This window comes from Triticum aestivum, chromosome 2A (genome assembly GCF_018294505.1).
Source record: "Triticum aestivum cultivar Chinese Spring chromosome 2A, IWGSC CS RefSeq v2.1, whole genome shotgun sequence".
In the NCBI taxonomy this organism is placed as follows: Eukaryota; Viridiplantae; Streptophyta; class Magnoliopsida; order Poales; family Poaceae; genus Triticum; species Triticum aestivum.
In genome coordinates, this window is record NC_057797.1 from 126,738,020 (window position 1) to 126,763,393 (window position 25,374).

At 43.8% G+C, this 25,374-nt stretch overlaps 3 protein-coding genes across 3 annotated transcripts; 1 reads left to right on the plus strand and 2 right to left on the minus strand.

Annotated features, from left to right (window-relative positions):
- Positions 1 to 8,354: 8,354 nt before the first annotated feature.
- On the minus strand, positions 8,355 to 9,338 carry LOC123187948 (E3 ubiquitin-protein ligase At3g02290). The gene has a single exon (XM_044599955.1). It carries the CDS (start codon positions 9,143 to 9,145, stop codon positions 8,618 to 8,620), a length of 528 nt encoding a protein of 175 aa, XP_044455890.1. The 5' UTR covers positions 9,146 to 9,338; the 3' UTR covers positions 8,355 to 8,617.
- A 6,815-nt stretch (positions 9,339 to 16,153) lies between these two features.
- On the minus strand, positions 16,154 to 19,777 carry LOC123187949 (protein FAR1-RELATED SEQUENCE 5). Its single transcript, XM_044599956.1, has 5 exons — positions 19,584 to 19,777; positions 19,360 to 19,502; positions 19,019 to 19,121; positions 16,604 to 18,457; positions 16,154 to 16,515 (listed from the first exon to the last, which is right to left on the minus strand). Exons 2-5 carry the CDS (start codon positions 19,488 to 19,490, stop codon positions 16,465 to 16,467), a joined length of 2,139 nt encoding a protein of 712 aa, XP_044455891.1. The 5' UTR covers positions 19,491 to 19,502; positions 19,584 to 19,777; the 3' UTR covers positions 16,154 to 16,464.
- Positions 19,778 to 19,871: 94 nt separating this feature from the next.
- Positions 19,872 to 25,174, plus strand: LOC123187950 (DNA-directed RNA polymerases II, IV and V subunit 9A). Its single transcript, XM_044599957.1, has 4 exons — positions 19,872 to 20,026; positions 20,152 to 20,227; positions 24,539 to 24,697; positions 24,876 to 25,174. The coding sequence occupies exons 1-4, from the start codon at positions 19,998 to 20,000 to the stop codon at positions 24,954 to 24,956; spliced, it is 345 nt and encodes a 114-aa protein (XP_044455892.1). The 5' UTR covers positions 19,872 to 19,997; the 3' UTR covers positions 24,957 to 25,174.
- The last annotated feature ends 200 nt before the right edge of the window (positions 25,175 to 25,374 follow it).

Sequence of the window (25,374 nt, forward strand, 5' to 3'; positions counted from 1 at the left end):
TAATGTCAGTCCGGGCCGCTTCATCCAACAATACCGCCGAACCAAAATATGACATGCTGGTAAGCAGTATGACTTGTATCGCCCACAACTCACTTGTGTTCTACTCATGCATATAACATCTACGCATAAACCTGGCTCGGATGCCACTGTTGGGGAACGTAGTAATTTCAAAAAAAATCCTACGCACACACAGGATCATGGTGATGCATAGAAACGAGAGGGGAGAGTGTGTCTACGTACCCTCGTAGACCGAATGCGGAAGCGTTAGCACAACGCGGTTGATGTAGTCGTACGTCTTCATGATCCGACCGATCAAAGTACCGAACGCACGGCACCTCCGAGTTCTGCACACGTTCAACTCGATGACGTCCTGTGAGCTCCGATCCAGCAAAGCTTCACAGGAGAGTTTCGTCAGCACAACTGCATGGTGACGGTGATGATGATGCTACCGATGCAGGGCTTCGCCTAAGCACCACTACGATATGATCGAGGTGGATTATGGTGGAGGGGGGCACCGCACACGGCTAAGAGATCAATGATCAATTGTCGTGTCTATGGGGTGCCCCCTGCCCCCGTATATAAAGGAGTAAGGGGGAGGAGGCGACCGGCCAGGAAGAGGCGCGCCAAGGGATAGGAGTAGGACTCCTCCTTTTCCTAGTAGGAGTAGGAGAGGGAAGGAAAGGGAGAGGAGGAGAAGGAAAGAGGGGGCCGGCCCCCCTTGCCCTAAACCAATTCGGTTTGGGCCTTGGGGGCGCGCCCCACACTCCCCTGACCGCCCTCTATTTCCACAAAGGCCCATGTAGGCCCATTAAGCCCCCCCGGGGAGGGGGGGTCCGATAACCCTCGGTACTCCGGTATATGTCTGAAACCTTTCCGATGTCCGAACATAGTCGTCCAATATATCGATCTTTATGTCTCGACCATTTCGAGACTCCTCGTCATATCTGTGATCATATCCGGGACTCCGAACTACCTTCAGTACATCAAAACACAAAAACTCATAATACCGATCGTCACCGAACTTTAAGCGTGCGGACCCTACGGGTTCGAGAACTATGTAGACATGACCGAGACACGTCTCCGGTCAATAACTAATAGCGGAACCTGGATGTTCATATTGGCTCCCACATATTCTACGAAGATCTTTATCGGTCAAACCGCATAACAACATACGTTGTTCCCTTTGTCACCGGTATGTTACTTGCCCGAGATTCGATCGTCGGTATCTCAATACCTAGTTCAATCTCGTTACCGGCAAGTCCCTTTACTCATTCCGTAATACATCATTCCGCAACTAACTCATTAGTTACAATGCTTGCAACGCTTATAGAGATGTGCATTACCGAGTGGGCCCAGAGATACCTCTCCGACAATCGGAGTGACAAATCCTAATCTCGAAATATGCCAACTCAACAAGTACCTTCAGAGACACCTGTAGAGCACCTTTATAATCACCCAATTATGTTGTGACGTTTGGTTGCACACAAAGTGTTCCTCCGGTACTCGGGAGTTGCATAATCTCGTAGTCATAGGAACATGTATAAGTCATGAAGAAAGCAGTAGCAACAAACTAAACGATCATTGTGCTAAGCTAACGGAATGGGTCAAGTTAGTCACATCATTCTCCTAATGATGTGATCCCATGTATCAAATGACAACTCATGTCTATGGTTAGGAAACATAACCATCTTGGATCAACGAGCTAGTCAAGTAGAGGCATACTAGTGACACTTTGTTTGTCTATGTATTCACACATGTATTATATTTCCGGTTAATACAATTCTAGCATGAATAATAAACATTTATCATGAAATAAGGAAATAAATAATAACTTTATTATTGCCTCTAGGGCATATTTCCTTCAGGCAAGTCTCTTTATTTGTTCCGTAACACATGATCCCGTGAGCAACTCCTTAGTCACATTGAGCTCGTTGTGATGATGCATTACCGAGTGGGCCCAGAGATACCTCTCCATCATACGGAGTGACAAATCTCAGTCTCGATTCGTGCCAACCCAACAGACACTTTCGGAGATACTTGTAGTGCATCTTTGTAGCCACCCAGTTACGTTGTGACGTTTGGTACATCCAAAGCATTTCTACGGTATCCGGAAGTTGCACAATCTCATGGTCTAAGAAAATGATACTTGACATTAGAAAAGCCTTTAGCAAACGAACTACACGATCTTGCACTATGCTTAGGATTGGGTCTTGTCCATCACATCATTCTTTTAATGATGTGATCCCGTTATCAACGATATCCAATATCCATGGTCAGGAAACCATGACCATCTATTGATCAACGAGCTAGTTAACTAGAGGCTTACTAGGGACATATTACGATCTATGTATTTACACATGTATTACGGTTTCCGGTTAATACAATTATAGCATGAACAATAGACAATTATGATAAATAAAGAAATATAATAATAATCATTTTATTATTGCCTCTAGGCCATATTTCCATCAAAGATCTCGCGGGCCAAATATGACATGCGAGAAGACCACAACTCCTCCCTCTGTCGCCCCACTGCTGTGCAGACCGTTTTTGATGCATATATCAATTATCTCTCCTGTTGCTTCTTAAAACAAAATCTCTACCGTTACAACACATGGATATATGTGCAAGTTTCCAATAATTTATGTTAAAGACAAATTATATAATACGTACTTTCTTTAAAAAATTTATCAACTTTTTAAAAAAGCAATCATTTTTATAATTTGGGAACAAAAATATAGAAAATGGGAACATACATACATGATACAATGGCTGTTTGGAGACACATACACATACACTAGACTACATGAATCTATCACGAAGAAGTCAGCAGAAGTCACATGCGCGCACTCACGTGTACAAGTATAGCTTGCACAAATCGATTTGAGATTTGCACATGCATCCACGTGGTACTTACTACGTTCCTCCACTCAAATTAAATATGGGCCAATTTTAGTTGTGTCCCTAACTCGAACTCACTACTCAGTTTTGTCCCTAATTTTCAGATATGCTCAATTTTGTCCCTCCACCATTAGTGTCATTTATAGAAATGCCCTTTTGCGTCGTTATCGTCTGGTTAAAGGACTTTAACCATCCAGAAAGAAAAGCAAAAAAAAAAGATCTGAAATTTTATGGGATCGAAGATAGTCATGTCCGTAAGGCGCGTGCAATTTTTTGTGTTGGTTGGACACTCCGGAAGCTCGTGGCAAAGAGAAAAAAATAATTTATGCTTATGAACAGTAAATTCGAAAAAAATAGCAACAAAATTAAAAAAAGATTTTTTTGACTTCAGAGAGGCTTGAGTGCACAAGGTGCTTGCAAGTTTTGGTGATCAAATGGCGTATGAGGCGCTCTACAGAAAAAAAACAAAATAGTGCATTTTTTTAAAGTTGTTTTGAGCTAAATTTTGTTTTTTTTCTCCACGAGCTCCTACGATGTCAAAACACAATAAAAATGTGCACACATTTTGCGCACCTGAGTATCTTCAGTCGCACAGAATTTCATATATTTTTATTTTTATTTTTTTTCTATTTCTTTGAATTTACTGTTCACATACGTACAAAATTTATATTTTCCTTTGCCACGAGCTCTCAGTGTGTCCGAACGGCATGCAAATTTGTAAACACCTTGCAGACATGAGTATCTTCGATCCTAGAAAGTTTCAATTTTTTTTGATTTTTTTGCTATTTTTCAGGACGGTCAAAACCCTTTGACCGGACGGTAACAGCATAGAAGATCATTTATATAAGTGAAACTAACGGTGAAAGGGCAAAATTGAGCATACCTAAAAATTAAAGGCAAAACTGAATAATGGCTTTGAGTTAAAGGCATAGATATAAATGTCCCATTAAATACACACACAGAACCCTTGAAAACTTGAGTAGTACAAAGTACTACAGGGAGCAAATAATAGTAAATTTCGTGATTTAAATTTACATCAGCGGTGTCGTAGTCTAGTTGCTAGCTTCCTGAACTGGAGAATGAGGTTATGAGTTCGACCCCTCGTGCTAGTTTTCTTAATTTTTTCAGCATTTTTATCTCGCGCGTGCTCAAATGGCAAGTGACCTCTCGCCTGATGGGCCGGCCCAGTTTTGCACAGTATTCGTGCATGATAATTACTAAAAAAAAAACTCGACGGTGATGTACTTTTAAAATGACTGTAGTGTCCTTTATTATAAAGGAATATGGGATAATCTCAACCATTAATGTGTTTAAGGAGATCTATCGAAGCAGAAGTGCATTAAAAGAAATCTAGAAGAGACTTGCCCGGAACTTGAAAAGTGAAAACTACTCCCTCCGTCCCAGGCACTAATGTCAAAAACGTTTTTATATTATGGGTCGGAGGGAGTAGTTTTGCATGAACTTGTTTATTTTATCAATTTTGGTAAAACACATCTAGATGTGATCTAAGTATTGCACATCTAAATGCTATGTCATTGATTGTATGCTAAGATACGTGCAAATATTTTTTGTATTTTTTTCTTTCCTTTCTAGTTTGATTGACTCACTTAGATATGCAATAACTAGGGCACATCTAAATATTCTCGAGACAAACCCTTGTTTTATTCAGTTTTGCTAAAGCACATCTAGATGTGCCATAAGTATTGCACATCTAAGTCCTATATCATTGATCTTACATCGAGATTCGTATGAATATTTTTTTTCTCTTTGTCCTTGATTCACTCATTTAAATGTGCAATAAGTAGGGCACATCTAGATGTGCCTAGACTATTTTATTTTCAACAACTGAAGCTGTCCAACTCGAAATTTGATTGATCATGGTTCCAAGTTCTTATTATCTGCCTAACCCGAGCTTTGATATTCGTGCGTCCGTCTGAGGATTTGCTAGCTGTCTGTCACGGTGTCACTGATGCGTGGCCTTCTCGCGGCAGCTGTCAGCTGGGAGCTTCTCGTGGCATGATAGCTTCGGAAAATTTCGAGGTTGTACGTGCGTATCAGCTAAGATTCCCCATCTGAAAAGCATAATAGTGATTAAGTTCCGAATTATACTTAGCTTCAACCATGCATAAGTCTTCCAGAGAAAAGTGATTCTCACACTTGTCAGTTCGGTCCATGCTCATGAAGTTAAGTAACCAATGATGCAGCGATAATGGAGTAGTATAGAAGTGGGGCTGCTGGCACAACAAAGTTACCACTTTTTACGCCTTTGACCCATTAGAATTAAGAACTAAGCAGAGGGCTCGTCTACACTTCCGTCAGTTACGATTTCCTGAAGTTTCAATTGATTCTGAAAACTGAATAGTACAATTTTTTTTTTTACTTTCTCAGGCGGGGTCCGAGGGACAAAACACCGTAAGGGCTCTTCCGCTGCTAAGAGCAACTCTAGCAGACCTTGCATCCGGTCTCGACCCGCAAAATAACCGCCAAAATACAGGTAGGGACGAAAAACCTGTCCGATCAGACTCCGCATCCCGCCCCGGCCTGCAAAAAATTTTGGGGGGCGCGGCAAAATCCCGACCCCAACCCGGGAATACGCGGGTTTTCCCCTCGCGGCTGCGGTGCCCTGCATCACATAGAAGCAGTTGGCGGGAGGGACATTTCAGCCCGCACGCCTCCCCCCTCCTTCCGCCGCCGACCGCACTTGCTTCCGCCCGTCCGCTGCCGGCGATTCCGACCAAATCTGCGGGCGGAATCGCGCCGTGGGGCCGCCCGACACCCTCCCGCGCCGAGACGCTGCACCGACCCCCCGGGATCCGGCGAGAAGAGCCGCCCTCGTCGCTGCCCCCGCCGGGGATCGACCACCGTCGAGCCCGCCTCCTCGTCGCCGCCCGGGATCACCCGCCGCATCCGCCACCGGTTAGTGCGTAATTTTGTGATTTTTGCGAGCGAGCGGTATAGTTGATTGACTCGCTGGTACGCATGTAGATGGAGTTGAGCCCATGCGAGAAGTTCTTGCTCTCCGGTTCGTCCGATTCGGATGACTCGGATGTTGAGACCATGCTTGCGAACTTTCGGCAGCAGACATTAGTCATGGCACTTGCCGTGAAGGAGCATGAAGACGAGAACCGGAAGAGAAGGCGAGGATCGACCGTCGGACGTCTTTGCATTCCTCGGAATGGTCATCTTGGGAACGAGATGTTAATGCAAGACTACTTCGCGGAGAATCCTACATATCCACCGCACCTCTTTCGGAGAAGGTACCGAATGCGCCGATCCCTCTTTATCAAAATTGTTCAAGCTTGCGAGGAAAATTGCCGGTATTTTACTCAAAGAAGAAATGTTGCTGGCTTAAAGGGATTTAGTGCATATAAAAAAAATTCCGCGGCTATGCGGGTGATTGCATATGAGAGGAGAGGTTGGCCTAACATGCTAGGTAGTATTGATTGTATGCATTGGACTTGGAAAAATTGTCTCAAGGCATGGCAAAGAATGTATTGTGGTAAGTGTCGTGATGCAACAATTGTGGTAGACGCCGTATCATCCGATGATTTATGGATTTGGCATTGCTTTTTTGCTATGCCAGGTACTCTCAATGATATCAATGTGTTACAACGGTCTCATTTGTTTGCTAGACTTGCTAGTGATGATGCTCCTTCTTGCAACTACACTATCAATGGACATGAATACATAAAGGGGCACTATCTTGCAGATGGTATGTACCCTCCTTGGTGTACATTTGTCAAAATCATCAAAGAACCCAAAACTAAAAAACAATATGAATTTGCAAGGGTGCAAGAGGCAGCCTGAAAAGACATTGAAAGAGCATTCGGTGTTTTGCAATCTAGGTTTGCCATTGTTTGTGGTCCTGCTCGTTTTTTGGATAAGAAAACCTTAAAAAATATCATGACATGTTGTGTTATCCTGCACAATATGATTCTTAAAGATGAGAGAGGAATGAACTTGGAATTCTTCTACGACAATGCGGGTAGCCGTGTCAAACCAGTTAGAGACCCTAACCGCATTAGAGCTTTTCTTCAGACATACAAGGAGATTGAAAATGCAAACACAGACTTTCAACTTCAGGAGGATCTCATTGAGTACCATTGGTAAAGGGCTGAACAGTGACTAATTTTTATATTCATTTGTATTTGTATTCATGACAAGTTTTGTATTGCATTATTTAAGTTTGCTACGGTGATTTGAATAATTATTTATAATATGGATGATTAACGTATTATGTTTAATTTGAATAATTTAGTTTTGTTTTCGATTGTTGTATTATGTTGGACTTGATATTTGCGGGCCGATGAGATGCGGGATGCAGCGGCGTAAAGAGCAGACCCCGCAAAGCCGATTCGTAAAAAAACATATTTCACGAATATACTTTTTTACGGATCCGTTTGAGGGGTCTGCATCTGTGGCCGTCCGCGCCGGCCCGCAAAGATCATTTTACGCGAACTGCAAACATATTTTGCGGGCTGGCGGGATGCGGAGTCTGCTAGAGTTGCTCTAACTTTATAAGAAATCAAATCTTCGAACTATAAGATCTTTTTTTTTTTTGCAGTGAACATCACAAGATCTTTGATACCTGCCGGGTCCGTCACAACGGCTACACTGAACATGATCAGAGTCATGAGACTTTTATATCGTGCAACTCGCCTACACCAATGAGATTGTGCCATGTGAACAAGAGGAATGACAAATCCGCAGTGGGAAAAAGAAATGCATACTTCACTCTAAAAAAATTATCTAGGTTTCTCTACCCCCTGAAGCCGAAAATACTACTAGAGGCAAGGCCAACTGGCATGAACAACGTGGAGCAAATAGGGGAGCAAATAACCTAACTCGCTGGCGGCTAGGGTCTCCAGTCACTATTGTCTCTGTAAACTCAAGTTTTATTGCCCAATTGCAACGCCAAGGTTTTTGTCAGAGCGAACATGTGTGGAGTCATTTCTAATGAACCTTTTTGTTTATTGTATTGCTATTCAGCCGATTGAGTTTTCTTTTTTGAAATATCAATCAATTTCTAAAAAGTGCAGTTTCAGTTTAGTTAAAAAATAATTACTTACAATTGAAACTTTTTGTTCAATACATATGTTTGCTAGAGATGCTCTTACTGGACTAAATTCTACTCCCTCCATCTTAGAGTTGTATGAAATCGAAGACACCTATTTTGAAACGGAGGGAGTAAATAGTTGTTGATTTAATGGACCACGATATGTTTTTCCTGAAAACAAATAGGTTTCCAACAAGAGAATCTAATGAGTCTCTGTCATAGGGAAGCAGAACCCGATGGAAGTACTTTTTTTTCATGAAGTTTCCAGAGTATCATACTTGAGCATGTCAAATCAAGGAGATCAGCAAATTCATGGAGAAACGAGAAGCATAAATTGTCCACTCCTCGTAAAAAAAGCCGAATCTTAGCACCGAAGTTTCAACAAACAATCGAGCGACATCATTTTATTTGGCAACAGATACAAAAGTTTTGCCTCATCCATCAATGAAGGAATAGAAACAAGAGTTCAAAAAAGGAAAAAAAGATTACAACAACGTCATTACTCTGCTAGTATAATTTGCCACCAAATTTTACCCCGCGGTTGGCCAAAGGCCAGTGACATGATTTCATTTTCATCGACGCCATGTATAAATACACAACTAAACGATTATCGTGGGTCTTGAGCATGTGTCTAGGCTTGCAGCCAGCATGGTCAGTTGGTCACTGGTCCTCTTTGAACATCATTACCACGGTACACACCGGGCAAGACTGGCTTCTCTCCATCCACGCGTAGATGCAACCAAGATGGAAATCATGGTTGCATTGCAGCAGGATCTTCGGATTCTCGTAGTCATACTCTTCGAGGCATATCGGGCAGTCATCCTCGTCACAATCAACACAGACTTGAGTTCCCCCGGGTTTCCCCCCTCCCGGCGGAGCTTCCAGGGACGACGGTCCATCAGCCTTCTCATCACCATCGTCAGTCGATCCGGTGTCAGCATTGCTTCTCTCTCCGAGCAGAATAGATTTCTCCGTGGGATGCCTGAACCGAGGATCATCGTAAGGCAAAGGCCCAGGAGGGGGGCGGAAGGTGTTCAATGGATCCTCCTGGCCTGAGCCGGTGGAGGCCTCGGGAGGAACCGGCGCAACCCGTGTGTACGCTCTGGCTGGCCATGGCAGGCAGGCGCAGCAACCCGGCGCCTCGTCGTCGTCGTCGGGGCCGCGCAGGCAGCACAGGATGGACCCCATCTGGCTGGCCGATCGAGCTTCGTCTTCTACCCTGCAGACCAGACGGAGGAACCAGCAGTACGGGCCTTCTAGAGTTCTAGTTCAACCTATCCTCGGACTCCCTTGCTCCCCGGCCGCCGAGCACAAGCACTTGGAAGGGCCGATCGGTGGCAATTTATCCAAGGGTTGGAATCCGATTCTGGCGCTCTGAATCCGGTTTAGGCTCCTTTCCTCCCTTTCTCTCCGAAGCCGGACCGCGGTGGAAGTACCTAGGTCGATCATCCTGCCGGCTAGCACGAGGACTATCCAGTGAGACCGCAATAGTCGAAGGTGTCTTTTGCAAAGGTATAGACTGAGCAAGACCATATCCGACGTGGACTATCTTTGCCCTGCAACGCACAGTACAAACAACTTATGAGGACATGTACAATAGTCGATAAGATAGTTTTATTTTAAGTTTTGTATTTAAATTAGAGATGATAAAAAAACATGTCTACAATGGGTCATCTCTTAGTCTTATCTTCAATAATTAGTTGTTGCTAAAAATATGGTGAGACAAATTATGCTAAGAGATCATCTCTTATTTTCTATTAAATAAGATAAGATAAGCCTTCTTTTACGATTTCTCTTTTCTCCACCTCATCACTTATTCTACGTGGCACTCTTAAGATAAAATTATTGTACATGCCCCGAGAAAACTAGTACATGGATAACTAAACCGCATGCATGTCCAAGTTGTGAAATCATCGGTGTAATCTCTACTGAGTTTTGCCCGCAAAAAAATTAAATTCTTTACCGAGTTGATTTCGTCGCCTCCACCTCCTATCCTGATTTTTCCTCCCACGTTCCCTTTCCCCCTTTGTTTCCTCAATAGGTTTTTCTGATAACCCCAACCAAAATAAAAACAAATATAAATATATTAACTTAGAATAATCTAAATCAAGTGGATACTTTCTCAAAATCACTTCTTGCATTAAATCAATCAAATGAAATCAATCTTATCAAAATCTCAAGCCTCAGGAATCTTGTAGGAATTTCATAGAGTAGGATTTCTATAAAAATATTCTTTAAGAGTCCTTTGGTTTGTAGGAATGGAATCCTATTCCTATGAAGAAATTATTCTTATCCTTCATATTTCATAGGAAAATAAATATTAGCCTAGACTCAATGGAAAAAATTCCTATGATGTGAATCAAAGGTCGTCTCTTTCCCTATTCCTACTCATAGGATTTGAGATACATGTCATCTCATTTCCTACGACTTTCCTATTCCTACGATTTTCCTACCCTATGAACCAAAGGAGGCCTCAACCAAGTCAAAAACTTTCCTTGCCCTATTCTACCCATACCTCATCAAATTAAATATTACCAAAATTGATGTAAGGTATATATTGAACAAAATTGTTGTAGAATGCTTAGAGTACAACCATTTTTATCCATTTCTCTGACAAGTATTTCCGGATGGAGTGAGTACTATATAGTCTTTCTATGCTCCGTCCCCAGGTTCACGGAGACACCTGTTCGCTTTCTTTTCTTCCCCTCGAAGAGAGAAAAGACGATCTCGTCGCTGCCAGGAGTCTCCCCCATCATCGCCCTCCGGCGGCTCCCCGCCGCCGCCGACCTCAATCATCGGTGGTGTGGGGGTCACCGGATCCACGCGTGTGGATCATTTTTTACTCTCATAGTTTATGTTTTTAGGTTGTTCATTGTTTTGGCTTTGGCGGCAGCGGTGGCAACGTTGAGTAAAGTTCCTTCAGATCCTACTCCGACGAGGCGATCAGTCCTATGGTTGGGATGGATTTGGAAATCAGTCTGTTTGAGCAAGAATGGCGTGACATCGACGACATCCTTGTTGTGGACATGTGTCCTCGGGCTCCGCCGAGCTTGGGAGGTAGTTCAGGAGCGGATGCAGATTGTTGTCTGCATCGGCGGCATCTGGAAGATGATGGGTAGTGTGGTGAGTTTGTGGTTCGTGGATGATAGGTATGGTTTCTGCTCCGATGTCTTAGTCCCGTGGGGGTGCTGGATTTGGAGTTCGATGGCGTGTCCGCGGAGTTGCCCCGATCTAATTCGTTGAACGGTAATGGTTCGCCTTTGGTGAACCATCTTAGAGGTCTGCAAAGCTGCATATCAACGGTGGAGGTGCATCGAGCTCGGGGGTGAAGGTGATCCATCATTTTTCTTCCTTTGGCGCCTGTTGTGGTGGTGCTAGAGGCAGGGGGTGGACATTGGTGTCAAGCTTAGAGGATTCTTCGGTCTTGATTGTATTTTTACTTTTTGGCTGGTGTTCTTTTGTGTAAAGAATAGCGTTTTGCCATCTTTTTAGTTTTGCCGGGTCGGTGTGTACGTGACTTGTACTTCCTCCGTTTCTTTTTAGTGTGCATATAAAGTTTGGTTAAAGTCAAGCTTTGTACCCACACACTCACCGACGATGCTATTGACGCACCACCGGGACCGGGGCTAGGCAGAGAGAATCTTATTTCATCTTTAGGGGGCCGTTGCCGTCTCATCTTTCTGAGCGGGTCACAAACCTTAATATAACTCGAAGGAACATATAAAAACATAGTCGGTACCTAATTAAACATAATTGGTACTATGCTAAAAGTTCCTTTTGATATCTAGATTTTTCAAACAAACAATCTATACCGAATGCATGGAGTTATTCAGACAACAGTAGAGCATGTGCTGGAGATGGCATATGTCTCATGATTTTCACGTCTCTAGCTACGCGCAGTCTCCCAATCCACTCCATAATGTTTGTCGTGCAGAATCACTATATTGATAGCCTCCACACGTGTATGAAGCACGCTCCATTAACATAAAACAGAGTACATTTCATAAATTATGACGATTCTAACATGTACGGTGAATCTACTAGAGTGTTTTTCTTTTGTCAGAATCGCCATATGATGATCGGGTCAGTATGGCGACTCCACTAGAGTTGCTTTTAGGGCATCTTCATTGGCAATCATCAAATATACGTTGACAAATGTCCGCGGAAATCCGGTGGGGTGCCGGCCATTCAATGCAATATCTCAAAATGCCTCACATTTTGAACATTTCAAATAGGAAATTCAGACGATGGCTTAAAATGCCTCACATTTCGAACGTTTCAAATAGGAAATTCAGACGATGGCGGGTCCTGTGGCTCTTCTTCGGCGTCCGCAATGACGGTTGGCGGCGATGCAAGCCCTAGGCGGCGGACGGGCTTGACTTCTTGCCACGACGGTGGGAAGCACGGGAGTGACGGTTATGGGCTGCGCCAACGGTCACGTCAGGATGCCTTCCATGGCATTCCGACGGCTGGCGGTGTCATGAGGCGATTCGGGTTCCCGCCGCAATGTTTTTTATTTTTGGTCCGCCTTTAGTGGATTGGTATATTTACCAATTCTACCAAATTTTAGGCTATAGACCAAAACTTTTTGATCCCCGTGCAAATTTTGGTCTGTTGTTGAAGCTGATTTTTTTTGCTCAAAAGAACAAAAAAGGAATCTGGTTTTTGTTTCGGCCGTTGAAGATGCTCTTAGATTTTGCCTCCATTGCAGCGCGAAATCAAAGGCGCTGCTAGAGAGCAGATCGAAGGAAACCAGGAGAAAAATTAGGGGGTGTTTGTTTTCAGGGACTTTTTGTGTAGGGACTAGAAAAAGTCCTTCTTAGAGACTTTTTTTACCAAACGGGGGGGGGGGGGGGGGGGGGGGACTTTCCAGGGACTAAATTAGGCATTTGGGACTAAATGAAGAAGACTCTCAAGGAGAGTCTTTTTTGGGACTTTTTCAGCAATGCCCTCCATGCATTTAATGGCCCGCCACCCCAGGGTGTTGTTTGATTGTTATTTTTCTATATACTAGAGGCAATGTGGTCATTTAATAACCTCTAGGAAGGGACTAGGACTTTTTAGTCTCTGCAAATAAACAGGGAGAGATTTTTTAGGGACTCGAGACTTTTTAGTTGGGATTAGAAAAAGTCCTAGGACTTATGAACCAAACAGGTAGATTCGAGACTTTTTAGTTGGGACTAAAAAAAGTTCTAGGACTTATGAACCAAACAGGGGCACGAAGCACCGAAGCAAAGCTGAGTGGGTGTCCCGCTTCCCCGAGATAGATTGCGCCGTCTGCAGCCATAGGCCGTCCTGTCCCCGTGGATTGCTGCTCATACGTCTGGCCAATGAAAGACAACAGGGCCGACACCAACAACGTCGTCGCAGCACCACCAGACCAGTCGATCGTCGCTCGCGCTGCCAGACATGGTATTTTATCAGTTGGTTGCGGCGTCCCGATCGCAGCGGCACGGCAGGCACTGGTATATACGGATCCGTGCCGAGAGGGACTAGTAATCCCGCACACGTGCTGGTCTAGTCAGCACAGGAAGATAATACAAAACCCTACAAATTTTAAGAAACATACTGTGTGTTGTGTACTGATACAATTATACATGCAGTTCTCCTGCATGGTTTGAAAAAAAACAAAGGTGGTTAATGTTTTCAAAATTTGACTAGACATATCCGGGACAGAGTAACAATCATATTTAAAAGGGTAAAAAACATCGGAGAACCTAAACTTATTTTTGAAGGTACCAAGGCCCTAATCCTTTTCTTTTGACGGGCCAGGGGCCCTAATTCGGAAGAAGGCAAAAAATGGAAGAAAACGAGAGCAGGAAATCTGCTTCAGCATCCCAAGAAACACATGCTAGCACCATTCTCCAACACAATACAATGCAATTATGCACTTGGAACCAACGACCCCAGATAATGCGTCTCAAGACGATAGTGTCTTATTGCTTGCATTATGCAGTTCTGGACAGGATGGCATACCAGGGCCTGATCATCGATGTCCACTGGAGAGTCAACGGCAGCTCCCTCCATCCGGCTGAGATAGATCCACCGCCAAAGCTGGTTTGCCTTGCTTCCGAAGTTTCATCGATGCACGAGCTGCCCAGCTCACCTGCAGGTGATACCCCACCAGATCTGCATCACACTGAAGCCCTTCATAGATCATGAGCGGTCAGGCTAGGCTGTCTGCACAAGTTTCAGCCGCAGAAGCACAAAAACGTCCCTGTTCATGTAGCATGCAGTAAGCTTGAGCTGCTAGATTGACAAGTTGATTGGGCTGGCTGGACCATCATTTTTGCTTGGGATAAACGGGCTAGGATGGTCACATCATGTTTACACGACCCACAAAATTTCTGAATTATTTCCACTGCAGTATCAGAATCTAGGCCAAGCTAAGGATGGGCGGCTCAAAAGCTGAAAATTTCCTACAGCCGCATAATTTACAAGTTGAGAAACTTATTCAGGGAAGGGGAGCTCCCCACTGTCATATTCTCACTGCTTCAACTGTCAATATTATAACATCTGGCAAGGCACATATGGAATCATCATCAGTGCGGTGAAGCGCCCTGCATGATAAATGGAGCAAGCGAATTAATGTACTGGACAACAGTATCGGAGGCATGCCGAACGTATGGGGATATATCTAGGTTTCAAGTCAAACTGTTTGACCAAAAAGAGCTATGGTGCTCTCAGGTGTCACCACAAGCTACTTCTAAAATCGTACCTCGACCGAGGTACTCAAAAGAGTAGAATGAGAATCGCATTCGGCAACGAAAAAGCAAAAAGGAAAATTACGCCAGGCAGCAATATTTTATTTAGGAAATACATTTTGTCATGAGCTCATTTATGACTCATTTTCCATTACAATGAAGTGGACAAAATGAACAAGAGATCAAGACTTGGCTTATCATAGTCCATCTTGAGCAGCTTAGAGAAACAAATAATGTGCATCAGATCAGCGATCCCTTAACTCACACGGTTAGCTCACGTTGGTGCTCCAACTCTCAAAAATCAAAATGCACATTTAGCTCATTAAAACTTGCCAAAGAGGTTCATTCACGGTCCAAATCATGTCGAGCTATCCCCGGCCCCTTACATGGTCAAACGAATTTATCCACGTGGTATCCTAGTCAGCATAAGCCCACATGCCACACTCTTTGTTCTCTCTATCCTGAGTATCCTCACGGCCTCAAGCCCAACGCTGGCAAGGCCATGTTGCCCCATCGCTAGAGCACGGGTCCTTTGGCACACCCCTATCGCCACACCCGCCGACTGTGACCTCCCTCCATCAGCCACCCATCTCATCTAGGCTGCGTCATCTTGCAGACGCTTCATAGGGCACAGCGGCCCCTCCTCTTCCAGCAGCTTTTCCACACATATATGGCCACAGGGCCATCCTCAGTGCCTTCCCTGTACATTGCAGTGGCACCTCCTTCCCTTGATGTCTCCTTGATGCGATCAGATGACGACTTGTCTCCTGGTAAGCACATGGGCCACAACGCCGAGCTGCAGCATCTAAACTGTGAGAAACATAGAAGGTGCCACCATAAAGGCCTGTGTACACGCCTGTGTCCATACAACCTCAGCCATCGGGTCATGCTCCTCCTCTTGTCCTGAATATGCAGAGATTCTTCACTGAAGGACATGTATGTGTGGATGATGGGGTATTGACTCTGATTTCTCCTCCCCCCATCGGTTCAGAGACAGATCTATTTGAGGTTTTCTATGTGAGATGATGTCCGTGGCTTTGCATGGTTTCATGGTTCTCCTTTAGTTTCTCTAACCATGAATGAGTTCTGTGATGCGTGAGTATGTGGCTTGGCTCGAAACTATGCGCTATCCTGATTTGGGAAGCTTCCGAATGTTTCCAAAAACTAGTGTTTGGATAGAGGTTTGCTGGTGCTGTTTGGTTGGACAGCTATCGTGGCGCTAGAGATGGCGGTGCCAATTGTGGCCATACAAAGCTGCTCGCATGCAGCCACTGCCAACTAGGATGCCATGTGGTTACTGTCTACATGTCACATACTCCCTCCTTTCTGGTTTATTGGGCCTATCTCATTTTCTTGGTTTTTCCGTTTTCTTAGTCCAACTTTCATTTCTCTCCATCACTTTTTTACATTCCGAGGCGCATTAATCTGATGCATGCAAGAATAAAAAGAAACCAACCAATGCATGTAACCATTTCTACTCATTTAGTGGTCATAGACGCATGCACCGTAGTTAATGTAGATTAAAGCTTGAGTTTTGTAAAGTACGAGATACATTCCTCCACTCAAACCATCCACCTTGGTTGATGAGATTTCAGATTTGAGCCCTCTAAACCGGAAGGGAGGGAGTATGCAGTCAACACTAGCCCAACACAATTTGGACCTCCGGTGAATCCCTTTAGCAAGCGCAGGAGTCAATTGTACATTTTCAGAGTAGGAGACTAAAGTGAGCGCATCATGCAAGTTGAAGCACCGCAGATGCATTTTACTACATGAAGAATATTAAATCATGTTGTTATACTTTCATTAGGAGCTTCTATGAAATGGGTTCTCATGCATATTGGAAAGCGATGTGTCCTGCATTTGATCAAGAACTTATATCAGCGACAACGAATACATGAAATTCATTTTCCACATAAGAATGTGAGAGTTGAGAGTTAATTACTTGAATCCTTGCATTGATGCTTTGGAGCCCATGGTGATTTGCAGAAGGTACAGAGACATTTAATGATGACCTGTTATCGTTTGCTGCATGGCCTTGGCTGTCTTCATCTGTAGACTTGGCAGTCCTTCTCCATCGCTTCAACAGATATATTTGAGGCAACTCCTTGATATTTCTGTAATCAAGCACCTTCAACATGTGACAACATGAAATACCCATAAACTCAAACTTCTTACAAGTGCACATACAAGAGTTATCACTTGAGTTGAATCTAACAAAGTGTTCCTTGGGCTTTTCAGAAGGAGCAACTTTGTAGTCAGAAGTTGTTCCGGCCTCTCCACAAGTGAATAACACAGAGTCCATAAACAGTTCAAACTCTTTACGAAAGATCTCAAACACCACTGGTGTGTACGTATGGGAAGTTTGCTTTAACATCTTGGCTGGGGGTATTCTTGGATAACTTTGACTAGCTTGGAAGTCAGCTTGGAGCTCAGCGTAGCGATGCTCATCTACTGCTCTTTCATAGTGTTTGAAGAAGGATAGCAGATCCAGTTGAGGGCTCAAGAATTTCTTCAAAATGCTACTAAAACTCTCAGCTTGAAGGGAACTTATTATGTCAGCACAAAATATATGCCTATCATATGCCAATGCCCATCTTTCCCTTTCTTCAAACAGTTTAGACAGCCACTCATTATGTCTAAGATCATACTTTTCTAGCATACTTCTCCAAGCAAACACGAATTCTTCCTCTTCCTCATAGCCAAAGACACATTTGCTAAAATCCTTTGCAAATGTCTTTGAGCCTTGGAAAACTTGATTCAGGTGCTTAACAGAATTCTGATATATATGCCAAGCACAAACTCGTTGAGCAGTATTTGGCCAGGCAGCTGCCATTGCACTACTCAACTGAATCGATTGATCTATTAAAGCTACCGCTGGTTCTTTTCCATGCATTGCTATCTTAAAACTCTCAAACAGCCACTTATATGACTCAAATGATTCATCATAAAGCATAGCTGCACCAAAGATAATTGTTTGTCTGTGATGATTCACACCAAGGAATAATGCCAATGGCCTGCCATATCCATTTATCTTGTAAGTTGTGTCTACACATAGTACATCATTGAAGTAGGTGAAGTCCTCTCTAGATTTTGGGTCTGCCCAAAAGAAGTTGGTTAGTTTGTCATCCTCATCAATCTGCATGGTATAAAAGAACGAGGGGTTATCCATTTGCATGGTCTGCAAATATTTTAATATGGCTCCACCATCACCAGGTTGCATTGCCTTCGTGCGCTTTGACCGAAGATAATTCTTGTAATCTGCTGGGAGGAGAGAAATACTTCGAAGGAAACCAACTTGTCTCACAACAAGATCACCAGTTGCTTTTGTGGTTGGTGTCACTACGGAATCATCTGACAGTTCTGCTTCCCCAGACTGAAGTTCTGTTAATATCCTTTGTGACCTTAACATATGCATCGTCGAAGGAGGGGCCAGCTGATGATTGTGCTCTGCTTTAAAATCAGTGACCCTGTATTTACACTCTGGTGTGACTTTAATAATCAGCCGTGCTGGACAGCCAATTCTTGTATCCAACCTTGGTTTCTTTGCCTCCAACGATTTTTTATCCCTGTTGTAACCCTCTCTTGAGCATACAAAAGTCCTTACTTTGGTAATATTTTCAGAAGATTTATGTGACGTGCTTTTTCGAACACTAAAGCCAACATGCCCAGCATATTTATTGTAGAATTCATATGCTTTTTCCTCACTCTCAAATTCCATGTCCACCTCAGGAACAAGCTTAGCAAGTGAAGCCTCATCTATAGGTGGTTCAGCTTCTATCATTCTTCTCATTTTACCCTGGAGAAGTAATCATACATAACTTCAGTAAAAGGAATACATTTAATTGTACCAGAACTTTATCTGCACACAGAACAGGATGAAAATGGCAAAGATATCAGCATGCTAGGGCCAACATGTTAAATTTCAAGACTGGTATGAAGCGCCATAAGGTGTTCGAACATAATATACTAAACACTGGATCAGGAATTCCTTTTTGGAAACGAGTTAAAATTGCCCAAGGGTAGCAGGAAGCCAAACAACTAGACACATGGAACTGTTACATCCTTACAGGCAGCAATGGTTCCTTGTAGCCACTGATTTTAACATAATTCCCAGAAGTTTAAATTTCAGCATTCAAGGGGAAGGGTAGTTCTTATGTAGCATTAAACTTGGTATAAAAACAGCAGCAATAACACGGTTTCGGAAAATTGGACTTGGCTAACCATATGCTAGCTCTTTGCCTGGCTACTACAATATCTCTTAGGAGTTAGGCTCACATTGCGAAAAGATTCACAGAATACACAACACAAGAAAACGGTTATAGGATGATTGACTCAGGACATAAGATTGCGGTTTCACCTTCCTGTAAGCGATGCCACAAGCGTTGCAAAGAGTTCTCGGGCCATCAGGGCCACGTCGCATATGGGGTGTCGCATTACCCGATATACCGCATCGCAGGCACCTAATCAAATACCAAAAAGTTGTCAGAATGATGATAAGTGCAAACATAGAGCTGAACTGAAGCCAATTCTGCAACACGAGAAGCAAAAACAACTGAACTTGAACAATTGGACTGTAACTGTTTGTTTCGTCAGCATCAAACTGGAACACCGCCCAGAGGCAAGACCATTTCGCCGGTCAACAGCATCCCCAACGTCGAGCAAGCAAGTGATAGCGGAAGCACTTGGGCACGCACGTACCGGACGTGGCCGTCGAGGCTGTCGTCGGCGGCGTTGTCGCGGTGGAGCTCCAGCTCCTGCTCCGCCGGCACGGCGGCGTACGGGTGCATCTCCCCTCCGCCTCCATCCGAGGCCACCAGCATGTGCATCATGGCATCACCACCCTGCCACGGCGGCCACACTCACATGAAGAAAATTCACCAAAGATGCCGGAAAAATGGGGAAAAAATTAGTCGAATTCGTACCTTGGGAAGCACCGGCGAGTGATTTGGTAGGAAATTTCGTACGAATTTTGGAAAATCTCTTGGTTTGCAGGAATCGGAGCTAGGGTTTGGAGCCAAGCGGATGAGCGGGGTCGGGATGGGGAGGGGGTGCTGGGATCCGATGCGGCGGCGCGGTAGGTGGCCTCGTGTGGTCTCATCGGCCGCCCGACACGTGTACGCTCCGGATCTCACATGGGCTTACCCATCCCCCCTCCGTCCTCACTGACACAACGGCCCGTGGACCCCGCCCGTCATAAGCCTCTCCCCCCCCCCCCCCCCCCCCGCCCCCCGCAGCCGAAAGCCCGAAACCGAAGAACCCGAGAGGGCGAAGCCGAGAAGGGGACAGCAGCGGGCGAGAGAGGCAGAGAGAGGCGAGGAGACGAGAGCACCGTCGCCATGAGCGCCCTCAAGTTCTGCAGCAAATGGTGAGCAGACAGATCCATCCTTGGCATTCGTCTCCGATGTTTCCTCCCCGGGGATCCAAGAATCTAATTAATGGTCGTTTATATTAATCTCAAAATGTATTTTTGTTGCGTCTCTTTTCCTGCAGCGACAACATGCTGTACCCGCAGGAGGACAAGGAGATGCACACCCTCCTCTACGCTTGCTCGAATTGCCAGCACCAGGTGGTTGCCTTGCTCCTTCTCAGACGATGAATCGTCTTGTGTTTGGATTTGGTTGTTCACGAAACCCTAGGTTCGGTTGGGGATCGGGGTTTGCGGTGCTGATCTGGAATGCTATGTTAGGTTGAACTCGTGGGTTTAGTCAAGGTTTAGTGATCCAGTGACCGATGGTGGCTGCGGATTAAGGTTTGGTGGCACGTTATTAATAAGTTTGTGATTTGTTGGTTTGTTCTGGTAGAGCAACTCTAGCAGAGTCGCCGTATTGGCAGCCTCCATAGCACGTATGGAGCGTGCTCCATAATATTATGGAGGCTGCCGAGGCAAAGCGCCAACTCCGAGTCTGTCGTATTGCGGCCTCCATGTCTTTTTCTTTTCTTTTCTGTTTGTTGGTTGCATCAACTCATTGTCCCACACTCAGTTTGAGGGATTAAACTCTAAATTGAGTTAACATTCGTTACAAAGGTCTTGCATAGGTGGAGAAAAGTCGATTAGCGACATTTTCACACTATAGGTGTTCATCCCATTTGTGCTCCGTGTGGCCGTCGAGGTCGGGGACGGCTTTCTCAAGGGGGGCAAGGCTCAATATGGCGTTTTTCATCTCCTCGAATGTCACCATATTGGCATCGAATTGGCGCCATTCGGCTCACTCCCTCTCCGCTACAAAATCCACCTGGGCCTCCTAGTAGGGTCGCTTGACGACCGAGATCCTCCCTTTACTGTTTGCCATCCAGTTGTCATTAATTCTGTTTATGCCACTTACCTGAAGGTTAAAACCCTGCCTATATAAGCTTGGCTGTGGCTAGGTTGCGTTTATGAGTTTATTCCCCATTTCTGCCATGATGGCAAGAACATCTACAGATATAATTATGCTATGAAATCAATGGCCCTCTTGATTTGGCCTTATAAATGCTTGATTCCACTGTGAGATCTCTCGATTTACTCCAATTAGGTAGGATTGCTACTGGGATCTGGCACCATTGTTGTAGAATAAATATAGGAAGTGATTTTTTGGCCCTTTTTAATTGTTTTCTGATGCGTCTTGATCTTCTTTGTGAAATCCTCAGGAATTAAATCAATACAATGAGCTGCACATGGAGTCCATTTTTTTTTCTCTTTTCCATCAACGACTTATCAGCTGCGTTATAGTTAGCTGCATTGTTTGTTACAACTTAAACAAACTTTATCTTTTTCTACTTCCCCAACAATATCATCTAACATTTCAAACACTTTGTCAGCTGTCTTAGAAATGTTAGAAGTATTGACAGGAGAGAAAGACCATACTTTTTGGGCCATTCACTTTTCTACCTGTCCAGCCACCAGACATTATTGTTCTTTGAATTAAGAAAGCAAATTCTTTGTTCTCTTAACGTCCGGCTTGAGAAATTTTACCCTCACTTTGTGATATGATGGATGTTTAAAACCTTTACTGTATATTTCAATCATCTTTGTCATTCTGAATCCTTGACAACATTAAAATGAGATAGAATTGTTATAGAGAACCCGTCAAATTTGGGTGCAAACCTCTTCTCTCTCTTCTTTTTATGTAATACTAGAACAATGCCCGTGCGTTGCAACGGGATATAAATATTGTAGTACGTTACCTTGTGATTTACCTGTCAATAATAATGCGATTGTGTAAATAAATGTTCATCAAAACCCTGAATTACCTTATATTTTGATTAGAAGTTTGATAAGTAAATTAAAGTGGAATTGGTTCAGAAGGTAAGTAATTTTATGTATATGTTGTTTGAGCATTGCGCTTGTTAGCGAAACGATTTGTCACAGCCTCATCTTCGATGTTGTCAGCTGGAGTATTCTCTTTTATGCATCTGTTTCCTCCATTTCTATGTTGAACTTCCTCTTCCTTGCATCATTTTTTTATGCTTGGATTCCCTAAAATTTTGAAGAACTTTTTTCGAACATCATCAGGTACTTTTTCACAATGCTCAACATTAAACCTAGTCCTTGCCAAGTGATGCTTCAGTCTGTAAGCACCCCATTTAATAATAAGGCAATATTTGCATCTAATTGTCTTCTTCTCATGATCAATTTCATTTCCATGGTCCCAGTCAGGGCCAGTCCGATTTTCACGAGCATTCGTCCTTTTAGGTTTACTACTTTTGGTAGGACAGTGGCTGACTTTGCCGTTATACAAATATAAGATTTAGAAGAGTTAGGTACCAAGCTATCTAATTATTTAATCTAGTACATACTTAATCTAGTAGTGTTCGTACTAGTAGCTAACCTGTGTAACGTATCAAGGATGCCCCTCAATGTTTGATGGCTGTTGCTTCACTCGTGTTAAGGGAGAGTCTGCTGTGGACGACCATGCATGGGAGCCTAGCAGGTCGAGGTTGGCGTACGTGCTGCCGGCGGCCTGCAGCCCTACAAGCCGGCGAAGCCGCTAGAGAGACAGATTGGGAGACAAGCACAAGCAGACGACCAGCACCAATGGAAATGAATTAGGGTATTAATACAACTGCTGCATGATAATAATCTACTATAGAGAATAGATGGATGGCCGAGATTGAAAGAAAACTGAGTCGCTTAGAATCTGGATTGGCTCGCGATTTCACATGACCAGATGCGCGATTCAATCCCCAAACTTGGATTTAGACTGTGAATCTCTACTATTTAATGGGAGTTTGTACATCGTTCGTTCCCCCAGGGCCCCACCTACCGAAGGATCTTCCCACGATTCTCTATTTCCTTTTACTGACCGCAACCCCACCCAGTTTGGTAAGTGTCGATTCAATCAAATCTCCTTCCTCTCTTAGGATGCACTCACGTGTCTCCCTGGCAGATCCACTGCCATAAAAAGCTGAAGGATTAATTGAAGCCCAACCAAAAAAGCTTTTGACCTGAGCTGTATGCATGTCTTTTGGTTTTTCCGTTTACTCTACCCATGACCTAGAGCCGCTGAGCATCATAGATCGATTGATCTTTGGTTTTCTGATCTCATTGGTCCATGGACGATTCTGCGGCGCTGTCATGCCACGGTGCTAACCCCAGGCCCTTCCGTCTCTATTCTTCAGGTTGTGTCTTGGTAATCTATATCCACATCTTAACACCAGTATCCAGTGCCATCTTTTGATGAATTTAGTTCATCTAGTATGGTTAATCAGTTCCCAACAATGATTAATTGTGCCGTACCACATGGATTAATTTTGTTGGCCGTGTATAATGCATACATGAGAAGAGATTAATTTACTGATTGGATAACCTATATAGGGTGATGCCCCATGGTGACCTGAACAGAGGCCTCAAGGCCGAGTTGTCATCAGCATGTGGATCCCATCGTCATACACGCTGTATGTCTCCCGTTGGCTGGTTACATGTGCCCTTTCTTAGTTTTGTTGTGCCTTAAGGATGAAGGAAGTATGCCTTAGTGTATTATAATTTCTTCTTCGCACCCTCATGTTTGAATCTTGGCTCCGCCCCTGGGAGAACCAAGTTCCCTTCCGTCTCACGCCTAGATGGCTGCCAGAGATGGAAGGAAATGGCGGCCTTACCATAGAAAGAGAGAGAAACCCTAGCCGCCTTTGTGTGGGGGAGTGGAGAAAGGACAAGGGGATCGCGTCTCCCATATCGGCTTACTCAATTTTATCTTGCCAATAATGTTTCCACAACAACATATCTTGATATTAGCCTCTGAAAAGAAAGATTTCCTATCTTTTCAGGGGAGATACGGCCGTGAAGCAAAACCAGATTGCTGTGCCATATGAAGGATAGCTATACTAATTTGGTATACTAAAAAACACATTCGGTACAAAATTGACCTAACTCTTCGATATATTTCCTGCTGAATATCCCTGATCCCTTTACCCGGTGGTCTGGAGAAAGCAGCAATCAACATGACTTTCCTAATCTCCCCTTCCTTTCGGGAAGAATGTGAAATTCTTTTTCCTTAAATGGGAGTCGAGCATGCAAATCAAAGTGGCTAATTTTTGAATTAAATAAAAAGCAAAATATACAAACTCTGAAATCAATGCTATAATTAAGCAATTGTTTTCTTGTAATATCCTTTCAAATCTCAAACTTAAGGGAGAAATTTGCTTTTTTTTAATAAAGATTGACGAAACAAATAATACTTAAAGAGTTGCTCCTTACAAGAACAAAACTGAGGTGACTGTCAATTACGTGCACAAGATGTTTTCTTTTGTGTGGTGATGGATGAGTTTTTTGTTGTTGTTTGTATTCTTTTCAGTTACGCTGAATTTGTAAATGTTTGATCCTTTTAACATGTTATAATATTTTATCATGAGTTTTCTCATAGATTGACTAATAATTGACATATGCTGAAACCACTGACAGGAGATTGCTACTGATACTTGTGTGTACAAAAGGGTTCTTCGGAAATCTGCTGATGAACCTAAAGACACCCTAAAAGACGCAGCTGCTGACGCGTCTCTGCCACGCACCAGAAGTGTTAAATGCTACAACTGTGGCTATCCAGAAGCTGCTTATTTCCAGGTCTGTAAATGAGCGTTGCTCACCTCCCTGTTGTTTGTCTCTGTAGTTGTTGCTAAGGGTTACAAGTACCATCTGTACAGGTAGATTTTAGTAATACCAAACCATGATCATGTGTTGTTTTCCTGCATCCTTTTCTGTTGATGTACATTCCGATTTATGTCGCTTCCTTGATGTGCAGGCCCCGACGAAGGGAGAGCTTGGCCTGACGCTGTACTTCATCTGCTGCAGCCCTACCTGTGGCCACAGGTGGAGGGACTGACTGACTGACAAGGGGGGAACCCTCCACAGAACGGAGTGTTAGTTCTTGGCACTGAAACTTGACTGGCCCTGTGTTGCTCATGACTTGCGTTTGTCTTAACTTGTTAGCTTGTGGTATCTGTGTTCCGAAGTTTAGGGCAACTTCATCACTGTGGGCTTACTGCTTCTGAGCTTGTTCTCTTCAATCTATATATATGCAGATGTTGGTTTGACCTTGAAGAGTTCTTAGGATGCGGTGGCTGTGCATCTTCCCTGTTTCATTACCTAGGCACTTATCAGGTCTCGTATTGATTTTTGTCCTTGATTTATCCTGATTCTCTGATGATTGGCCAAGACTCAAAATTTGCCTCAAATCTTCCTGATTCTTGCCACTGAAACTTGGCCGGCTCCATGGAGTAGATGCACATGCCTGCAGTTTG

Coding starts and splice junctions, on each gene's coding strand:
- LOC123187949 (XM_044599956.1), bottom strand. CDS start 19,490: ATGATGCACATGCTGGTGGCCTCGGATGGAGGCGGAGGGGAGATGCAC. Junction 19,122..19,359: donor AGCCTCGACGGCCACGTCCG/GTACGTGCGTGC, acceptor GTATTTGATTAG/GTGCCTGCGATGCGGTATAT. Junction 18,458..19,018: donor GTGGCATCGCTTACAGGAAG/GTGAAACCGCAA, acceptor TTACTTCTCCAG/GGTAAAATGAGAAGAATGAT.
- LOC123187948 (XM_044599955.1), bottom strand. CDS start 9,145: ATGGGGTCCATCCTGTGCTGCCTGCGCGGCCCCGACGACGACGACGAG.
- LOC123187950 (XM_044599957.1), top strand. CDS start 19,998: ATGAGCGCCCTCAAGTTCTGCAGCAAATG. Junction 20,027..20,151: donor CTCAAGTTCTGCAGCAAATG/GTGAGCAGACAG, acceptor CTTTTCCTGCAG/CGACAACATGCTGTACCCGC. Junction 24,698..24,875: donor CAGAAGCTGCTTATTTCCAG/GTCTGTAAATGA, acceptor CTTGATGTGCAG/GCCCCGACGAAGGGAGAGCT.